This window comes from Ostrea edulis, chromosome 7 (genome assembly GCF_947568905.1).
Source record: "Ostrea edulis chromosome 7, xbOstEdul1.1, whole genome shotgun sequence".
NCBI classification, from domain to species: Eukaryota; Metazoa; Mollusca; class Bivalvia; order Ostreida; family Ostreidae; genus Ostrea; species Ostrea edulis.
The window spans coordinates 26,495,667-26,506,184 of record NC_079170.1 but is presented as its reverse complement, the minus strand read 5'-3'; the positions used below and the strand labels follow the sequence as shown (position 1 = coordinate 26,506,184).

General features: G+C 36.1%; 1 protein-coding gene across 1 annotated transcript; it reads left to right on the top strand.

Moving 5' to 3' along the window:
- The first annotated feature begins 933 nt into the window (after window positions 1-933).
- LOC130048634 (tetranectin-like protein) lies at window positions 934-10,213 on the top strand. The gene is made up of 3 exons (XM_056145632.1): window positions 934-1,027; window positions 7,137-7,293; window positions 9,934-10,213. Exons 1-3 carry the CDS (start codon window positions 934-936, stop codon window positions 10,211-10,213), a joined length of 531 nt encoding a protein of 176 aa, XP_056001607.1.
- Window positions 10,214-10,518: the final 305 nt, after the last annotated feature.

Sequence of the window (10,518 nt, the reverse complement as noted above, 5' to 3'; positions counted from 1 at the left end):
CCTGTTTTATAGAGTTGAAGTAATTTCTGTATTGTTATGTAGTGGTGCCTATGAAATGTGTAACATTGTATTTGTACAAGCTATTTGTTAATCTGTAGCTTCTTACCGTACTCTCACTCACGCACATGTATATACACACACACTCGAACCTGATTTTGGAGGAATAAAGCTGAGCCATACTTAGAGTTGTGTTTCGTTGGTGTTAGTGTTGGTTAACTATGCAAAGGGCAGAATAATTGTTTTGATATGACAAAGTTCTGTAATCTATGAAACTGTTCTAAAATGTTGTTCGTTGCTGTACCTACCGAACTGTATCGCAAATCAATGAAAGGTGAAGATAACGAACAGTGATCAATCCCATAACTCCTATAAGGAATACAAAATAAATTTGTCTTGTTCTGTGATTGGAACCTTTGTGGGTATTCTTTGTAATATCACACACCTGACATACACTGCAAGTGACTTGCTTCCTCTTAAGGTTTTTCCAATTCAGGTATTGCCCTATCAATTGCAGAGGGTGCTCCTGGATGTGGCAGGAAATGCGATGAGATCCTAGGAGTACTGCGAGTTAACCTGAGACAAAAGATTAGGCTATCAGATATTAGAACAGGCACCATGTTAATGAGGGTGGACGGAACTTTGAGTGGATTGTTCTCTAAATATTTTGTTGTTCTTGATAAACTGATTAAACAGGAGAAGCATATATTCCTGACCTTGAGTTGTACTATTCTCTAGTTTTCTAGTGGTTTAAGTCAAGGATTCGACAATATTAATTAGTGTGGGGATTATGTAAGTCAAAATATATACATGTATACATAAGTAGGCCTTGCCTCATCAGAACTATGCCAACAACAGATGAACGGATTCACACAACTCAGAAATGCACATGGTTGTCTTGTAAACTAAACAAACGCATATGAAAACACATCTGACATGATTGTGGTGCTGCGATACAACTGGAACGTGGGTCCTAATGACACCAGGAGCATAGAAAGTAGTAATGAAGACGAAACAGTGTCCGAAATTAGTAAGTTTACAATCTAATTAAAATTAGATCCTTTGATTCACTCACGTATAGCACTGCACCTTGTGTAGTGATATACGTGAGGGGATCAAAGGGTCTATACCTCCGATCCCGACGATACGGGTCCGATCAAGGGAGCTTACATTGGTGAATATCATAGCTATCAATTTTCCAAAGGGGAGATCGTATTGTGGATTAGGAAGGTCCCTTACACGTAGATAATTTTCAACAGGATCGCACTTTCTCTGAAACTATGACCCAGTAAGAATCCATTTAGATTAAAGACCACTGCGAATGAAGAAGATTACAAGAAACATATTATTGATGCAAGTTCATGCATTCAGAGACCCAACGTAGTCGCTCTCACCATGGCGCATGTAAAAATGCTAGAAAAATTCACTGCCGTGTATCCCTACCTGTTTTTTAATTCTAAAACTACTTCCATCGCAAAGGGGACTTACCTGTACTAGTATTTCGAGTTAAAGTGCCATCTTATTCTGGGAATGGTATCCAGAAGAATTTTAACGGAGATTATAAGAAATCACCGTATTTAACGTCCAACATCTCAATTATAACCTCGTAGCTTTTGATGTGCACGGACAGTCACTTCCAACAATACCACTACAGCCAAAGAACTGCGAACGATAGCATTGTCTCGCCGCCTACCTTCTGGTCAATTTTTGAAAATTATCATTTTTGAAAATTATCATTTTTGAATGATTTTTCATGTCAATATAGATATTTACATGATTTTACATGAAAGTTTATTTATTTGACAAAACAAAAAGAGATAACTCTAAAATTTGGTTAAAATCACATTTCACTATAGAAATCAATGGAAAACGGAAAATATGTTAAGACCTTCCCTCCCTCATCGTCGCAAACCGCGGGTTATTGTTTCATTCTATTAATATTCATTCGTACCCTTGCGCAAGCAGAGAAAAACTACTTACAAATTGATAAAGAAGCCTTGGGAATTATCCAGGGAATCAAGAAGTTTCCACGATTACCAGTTTGTAAGGAAATTCAAGTTGATTACGGATCACCAGACATTGATACATATATTCAATCTGCAGAAAGGTGTATCAGTAACTGCTTCATCCAGATTACAGCGTTATTCACACTTTTGTCTGCTTACAGCTATAAGATCGGATTTAGGAAAATATCCAAACATTCTAATGCATATTCAATGTCTCGATTACCTGTGAAAAGTACTGAGTCTGACTTTTCCATAGACTTGATATACATCAGTGTGTGCCTTTAATAGTAAGAATAATCGTGTACCGATTTTTAAATAATGAAAACAAAAAACCCTGACCAAGTCTATCCTAGTATACAAGGTTCCCCTTGAATTGCCATGTTAGTCAGCTTATGAAAAACGGATGCGTGACAACATATCCGCGATTTCAATATTCGCCATCAGCATGACGATAATCGTATAGAACGCCATAACTGCCTTATGTGGATGTATTTCATGATAAAGTGACACTTTTTGTTCCACTGTATATGCTGTGGTCCTTTCATGATAAACTGTGGTTCTTTCATATAGAGTGGTGCTTATTAATATAAATTGTTGTTCTTTTATGATAAGGTGGTATATTTTCGTTATATGCTGTGGTTCTTTCGTGATAAAGTGGTGCTTTTTCGTTGTTTGTTTTATCTATTAACAATAAAAGTTTTCACTCATATGTCGATTCAATATATTCCAGTAAACTCGAAATAGAACACACCACAAAGTGGTCCACTTCTGCTTCATACTTAAATATTTTATTGAAAGTAGATATTAACGGCAAACTAACAACTTAACTTTATGACAAACGCGATGATTTCAGCTTCTCCATCGTCAACTTCCCATATTTATATAGCAATATTCCATTACCACCTGCATATGGTGTTTATATCTCTCAACTGATGCGATGCGCAAAAGCTTGTTCTTCGTATGGTCAGTATTTAAATCAAATCAGGCTACGGACAAACAAGTTGATGGTGCAGGAGTTTTAACAGTGTTGTTTAATGTCAGCATTTCGCAAGTTCTATGGTCGTTATAACGATTTAGTTTGCCAATGCAACCTATCATTGGGTCAAGTACTGTCTGACATTTTTCATACCTATGTTTAGGCAGTTCTTAGCACACTGATTTTGGCTACGGACAAAGTCATTAGGTTCACAAATAAATGTCAAAGTTCCATATTTAAAGCTATTTTACGGGTAGCTCGGGTCATTGGATTTCTGGTCTATTGCAGACTGCTTTACATAATCCATACTTTAATTATTTATATGATTCGTTAAATTGACACAACAAAAGGGTTATTACATGGCAAGTTATTGTATGAGCTATCAAATTCTGAATTAAATTCGCCATCCAATAACAAATATCTATAAAATCGTCGACAAAATTGATTTTCTAAAAACCCAGAAAACCGTTAAATTTCTTTATTAATATTTAAATAACTCTCCCGATTTTTTTCTCTTCTGTATAACATGGATGGTGTTTCTTGAATTGATGAATTCTTGATAAGATTATTCGTTAATGTAGTTTCAAAATCAGCAATATCGATTTTGATTTATTATATATAGGATGACAGAAAAGATAATGATAGAAGGAGTCTCTAGCGAGTTCTCGGAATGTCTGCAACATGTGAATATGTAAATCAAGCATGTAGCATCATTTTCAAAAGGAGGGATGAGGGACAACTGGAGGAGAAATTGCCTTTACATGTGTCTAAATTTCTTGACGTTTGGATTCCTGGACAAGCTTCAAGATTCTAAATCGTGGTGGTGGAGATGTCGTCCTTTTCTACATGGGATCACTTCATGAATTCAATCTTACATTCTTACCATTCAATACTACTATAACTCGAAATAAAAGACACCACAGACTGAGTGTTCCACATCTGTTTTATATAAGGATAAGGATCTCCATCATCAATTTCCAATATTTATGCAGCAATTTTCCATTAATACCTGAATATGATATTTATGATACCCAACTGACTTGATTCCCGAGAGCAAGATCTGTGTATGATCAATTTTTACATTATTTAATTCACTCAGGTGACCTATTTCTAACAGTCGTGTGTCGTCTATCGATCTTACTCTTTTAAACATTTTGAATTTCACATCTGGAACCACCTGAACCAATTCAGGTAAATAATATTTATGGGTGAAGTGAAACAAAATTTGCGAATTATTGAATATCATGGACTCTACCCCCCCCCCCCCTCATTGGGTCTGTGGCCAAAATCCATAAAAAATAACGTAATCTTCAAAAAATGTCTGGACTGCTGGACATGGGCAGTCATTCTCGTAACTCTCTATTTTGTTTTGCTTATATGGGTTATGAGTTTCACGCAATGAACCCTTAACCAAACGTGTGAAATTCATGATCCCTGGGTTCAGAGTTTATGCCTCAGGGTGGGGCGAAGTTTGTCATATATATATATATATATATATATAATGCATTATATCTTAGAACATCGTCAACTGTTAACATGATTATAATGAGCAATGAACCCTTCACCAAAAGTGTGAAATTTAAGACCCCTGGGTTCATGTTGCAGAATGGAGCCAGTTGGATATAGATTAAATATGCATTATGCCTTAAAATAAACTTTACTTTTGGACATCAAGTACCAAAATGTTTGCATGATTCTCATGGACATTGAACATTCAACCAAAATTGTGAAATTCATGACCTCGGGGTTCAGGTTTCAGGGTGGGGCTAGATTAGTCATACACATATTATTTTATGAAATTGCAATAGAAAATCTTATCTTCATTACTGCTGGACATCCGACAGAGACTCTGTTTGTATGATTATCATGAGTAATGAGAGATTTATGACACAGAGTTCAGGTCCCAGGGTTGAGCTTAGTTGATCATATGTTGCAAATGTAATATATTTTAGAAAATCTTCTTTACTCTTGGCCATCAAGCAGGGAAACTGTTTACATGATTGTAATGAACAATGAACCTTCTTTAGAAACTGTTAAAATTCATTCGCCCTTTTAGAGTTCAAATTGAAAATGTAATTTCGTATGATGTTATAAATCTTCCTCTCATTTAAATAGAATTCTAACTTCTCAATTGTGTACGATGGTTATACCAATGCAAATGTATATCTATCATTTAGTACAAAGTATAAAAGCGGGAAAGTAAAAAAAAAAGTATTAAAAAACCACACAGGTAACTCAATGATTTCTAAAGACAAAAAAAAAATGTGCACATGACGTTATTTCCCAAGGGGCTCTTGTTAAATTGAGGCACGTGACCGACTAATAAGGTGATGTTACAGGGGTTTCAATAGTCTTGCTTAAAGTAAGCAGGTAGAAAATATAGCCGGTCATTGGGTGGAGTGCTGTTTGACGTATTTAATACCTGTTGTTGGCCGTATTTTTCATACTGATTTTGACTACGGATGACTCCGTTTACCCGATCGGCATGTGTGACTGGTTGACAGGGGATGTTTACTCCTCCTAGGCACCCGATCCCACCTCTGATAAGAGTATGTCCAGGGGTATGTGTTTGCCAAACTCTTAATTTGTTTTCCTTATAAAATTAATGAGGTTGATCACTGTTTGTTATCTTCATTTTTTCTTGCCTTTTCTTGCCTCTGAAAGCGTTGTTCCTGTACACAGTTAGCTGAATGTGCCTCCTTGGATACTCTGGGGAAGGAATCATTTTAAATTTCTTGCTTCTACTGGGCATCTGATACCACTTTTGGTGTTTCCAGGGGCCCGTGTTTTTGACTGTGTATTCTTTGTTGGATTATGAGATTGATCACTGTTGGAGGTTAGTAAGGTGGTTTAGCTTCTTAAGAAATTGTATGTGCTATTCACCGAGTGCGGAGAATATTGTACTTATCAGTTAGTTGAAGCTTCGTATTGACCGAAACATATCAATAATAGCACAATATAATAGCGAAGTGTTTCTAACGTCAAATTATTCATTATCACATACACAAAAGTTTCTCTTGTCTACATGAGTGTCCATTGAGTGTATTTATTTTTATATGTATTGTAAATTTTAACTCGGGTTAGTAATTTATTATACCCCCCGCAAACGAAGTGGGGGGTATACTGGAATCACTTTGTCCGTCTGTCTGTCCGTTTGTCCGTAGACATAATTTGTCCGAAGTTTATTTCTAATACCGCTGGACATATTTCATTCAAACTTTATGCACATCTTCTATATATACTAATGTCATTTATTTACTGACAAAATCAATGACAAAGTAAAGTTGGCATAACATATTGTTTATATTAAGCATATTTTTAATATTTCATGTACTGCTGTACTGTAGAATATACACTTCTGCATTCACATTGATTGCCCTGTAGATAATGTAAAAATATCCAATGTGCTTGCATTAAATATTTCCCATCATCTTATATGCCCCGCGGGGGGTATTAGTCCCATTAGGACAGTTCTAGTTTATTTTCCAAACAGAAAGCTAAATGATGGTTGGTCTGTTGTTTATTGTTTAACGTTCCGCTCGAAATTATTTCACTCATATGGATATATCATCATTGCCGATGAACGGCTGTATTTAGAGCTTAGCTCGGCGCTTACCGCCTTTGAACAGAGAAGGATCTTCGTCATGCCATACCTGCTGTGGCACGGGGCCTCAGATTTAACGATTTCATACGATGGACCGCCCCATTTAGTCGTCTCTGACAACAAGCAAGGGGTACTGAGGACATATTCTAACCTGGATACCAACGGGTTCAGAAACAATGTTTAATGACAATGACCTTCCAATTGAAATGACTGATGATATTGAATTTGAAGGAAATTAAGATTGACTGGTTAATGTCAGCAAAAGCTAGTCTAATGTCTCACCTAGTGTCTGTAGACTTAAAAACCTAATTACGGTCAATAATGTCGTTAATGGGATGTTTTTTCCATTAAATACTTTACTATCCGAAGTGGCTTCCAATGCTTATATACAGTATTCAGAATTATTTTCGTTTGATTAATCCCTTTCATAATCACGTTTTTAATACAATATCCATCATTTTGACGTAATTACATTGAAAAAAGGATAAAATCTTGTAACTGTTTGACATACACGAAAATACATTATTATCAATGTATTAAATTCTTTTTACAGCCACATGTGTAAAATTGGAGAGTATCTACATCAGCGAAAGATGTTATTGGATAGTTGATGGTAAACATGATTTCAAAGAATCCCACAGACTATGCCAGGTAGACGACGGGATATTAGCAGAGGTTCCTGATGACAGTGTACAGGAAGCCGTGAACAAGTGAGAAATTCATATTCATAGATGCTATGATATATATAATGCATGGAAATAGCTATTAATGCACAGAATTAGTAGCTATACCGCTCGATCATCTAGACAGAATTTATTAATAAACTTCTACAAGAGAAAAAATCTCTTGCTGTGGCCTTCAATTCGACATTTAGATGCAAAACTTATACGGTACCAATTTTGATGCACCAGATGCGCATTTCGACAAATAATGTCTCTTCAGTGATGCTCAACCCAAATGTTTGAGATCCGAAATAACTATGAAGTTTTAGAGCTAAATATAGCCAAAAACAGCGTGCCAAAAAAAGTGGAGCCAAATTCGTCCAAGGATAAGAGCTATGCATGAGGGAGATAATTCTTAATTTTGAAATGAATTTCTAAATTTTATAACAGCAATTATATATACATCCGTATTTTCAAGTTTGTAACGAAGTATTTAGCTACTGGGCTGTAGAGAGCCTCGGGGACTAACAGTCCACCAGCAGAGGCCTCGACCCAGAGGTCATAATGTAAAAACTTATACGGTACCAATTTTGATGCACCAGATGCGCATTTCGACAAATAATGTCTCTTCAGTGATGCTCAACCCAAATGTTTGAAATCCGAAATAACTATAAAGTTTTAGAGCTAAATATAGCCAAAAGCAGCGTGCCAAAAAAAAGTGGAGCCAAATTCGTCCAAGGATAAGAGCTATGCATGAGGGAGATAATCCTTAATTTTGAAATGAATTTCTAAATTTTATAACAGCAACTAGATATACATCCGTATTTTCAAGCTAGTAACGAAGTACTTAGCTACTGGGCTGTAGAGAGCCTCGGGGACTAACAGTCCACCAGCAGAGGCCTCGACCCAGGGGTCATAATGTAAAACTTATACGGTACCAATTTTGATGCACCAGATACGCATTTCGACAAATAATGTCTCTTCAGTGATGCTCAACCCAAATGTTTGAAATCCGAAATAACTATAAAGTTTTAGATACATCGACGACGTTTTATCTATCAACAATGACACTTTTCATTCATATGTCGATTCGATCTATCCCTGTGAACTAGAAATAAAAGAATCTACAGAGTTGTCCATTTCTGCTTCATATTTAGATATTTTATTGAAAATAGATATTAACTGCAAACTAGCAACTCAACTTTATGACAAACGGGATTTCAGCTTCATCGCCAACTTCCCATATTTTTGTAGCAAAATTGCATTATCACTTGTATATGTTGTTCATATCTCTCAACTGATTCGATTCGCAATAGCCTGTCCTGGGTATGATAAGTTTTTATACATCGAGACAACCAACTGACAAACAAGTTGATGGTGCAAGGGTTTTAACAGTTTCGTTTAGAGTCAGCATTTCGCAAATTGTATGGTCGCTGATCGTTATAACGATCTAGTTTGCCAATACAACAGTAGACAATACATCCTATCATTGGGTCAAATGCTGTCAGATGTGGGGAGGTTTCTAGTTTACCGGTCCCCAATAACATGTGACTGTGCATGAGCGGTTATTCCCCTTGCCGTTGCTGTAAACACGCCGCCATTTGCATTTTGCCTTGGATGCTTAGACGTGAAACTCGCAAATGTTTCGGGTAATCAAATTGATCAGAAACCTCAGCGGCGTTTGAGTGTAATTAAGCGGGGGCTTGGGGGTGGCAGTCATGCGAGTATATGACATAGATTAAAAAACATTAAGCTAAGATGTTGAAGGCAGCCTCCATTTCGGAAGTGCTTTGGGCTAAAATGCGAATTACAACTTTTTTTAAGTGTTGTTTTTCCAATGTTGAACTGACTAAAATATATTCCGCAAAATAGAAAGAATCAATATTCATTCTCAATCCCAGATGAAATTCAGTTTCCTTACATCAACATTAGAGACGAGAGTATTCAGGAGAATTACGTAAGATAACCTGAACCATGAATTCTATCTATTTTGGAACATAAACTGTACAAATATACGTCTATTTGCATTCTGTTTTCATTTTGAATTTAAAAAACTGTATTTAAAAACCAATTTTTAAAACTTTATTTTACACAAGGAATTCAATTTCGGTCTTAATATATATATATATATATATATATATATATATATATATATATATATATATATACTAAACCGCCTTAGGCGGCACTTATTTTAGCGCCATATTTTGGGAACCGGTATACTAGAATTGTTCTCAGATGTGTTTCATACCGATTGTTAGGCCGTTCTTGACACATTGATTTTGACTACGGATAACTCCGTTTACCTGATCAAGATATAGGGCTCACAGCGGATGTGAACGGTCAACAGGGGATGCTTACTCCTCCTCTGCAGTTGCTCCCACCGCTGATGTGTCTAGGGGTTCGTGTTTGCCCAAATATCTATTTTGTATTGCTTAGAGGAGTTATGAGATTGATCACTGTTTGTTATCTTCAGCTTTTACAAAGGAGTAATTTTGGTGTTACAATAGTTGTTTTCAAGATGTATAAATGTTTACACAGAGTCTCTTACTAGCTTATTCATATTAATATGAGATATAGCACGAATACTGAAAAGTAGAAAAAAATATTGATTTGGTGATTTTAAAAAACGTGAACTAGAATGACATTTATTTTGTGGCATTTAATGCATACAACTCCATTTTGTAGACAGTGGTTAAGTATCCTCGAGAGTTACTGGATAGGGGTACACGACATGTACTCAGAGTACAGCTTCGTGAACATGTTAAATGAAACCATTACCTACGCGAAGTGGGGAAGATACCAACCAAACAACATACATGGGCAACACACCAATGCAGATTGTGTGTTGGATGAGATGGATTTCGGATGGATTGATACGGTGTGCTCGTTCGAGTATCCAGCAATATGTTCCAAAAGGGTCACGTGTAAATTTAACAGAAACCTCAATTTAAGAGATATTCAATAATGTTTGTTTGTATGATGTTTTACGGTCCATTCAAGAATTATTTTCAGAGAGAGGTCATTAGCTTTAGGTGAAGTGTCACAAATTGTGACCTCTTTCTGGTGCTAAAGGCTGTACGCAGTTGTGTTAAGTAGGGCCATACAAATATGTCAGGAAAAAAGCTTTAATAAACAAATCAATTTGTGACAAATTCTGTAAACACAACCCTTCTATACAAAAACAATATGTATATATCATTAAGTGCATATTGACCTCTTATACATTTTTCACCAGACCGACAGTCTCTACATCAACTGTACATCACGTGA

Bases quoted from the DNA above. Each gene is read 5' to 3' on its own strand.
- LOC130048634 (XM_056145632.1), top strand. From the start codon at position 934: ATGATTGTGGTGCTGCGATACAACTGGAACGTGGGTCCTAATGACACC. The intron at 1,028-7,136 runs GTAAGTTTACAA...TTCTTTTTACAG, and splicing joins CGAAACAGTGTCCGAAATTA to CCACATGTGTAAAATTGGAG. The intron at 7,294-9,933 runs GTGAGAAATTCA...TCCATTTTGTAG, and splicing joins GTACAGGAAGCCGTGAACAA to ACAGTGGTTAAGTATCCTCG.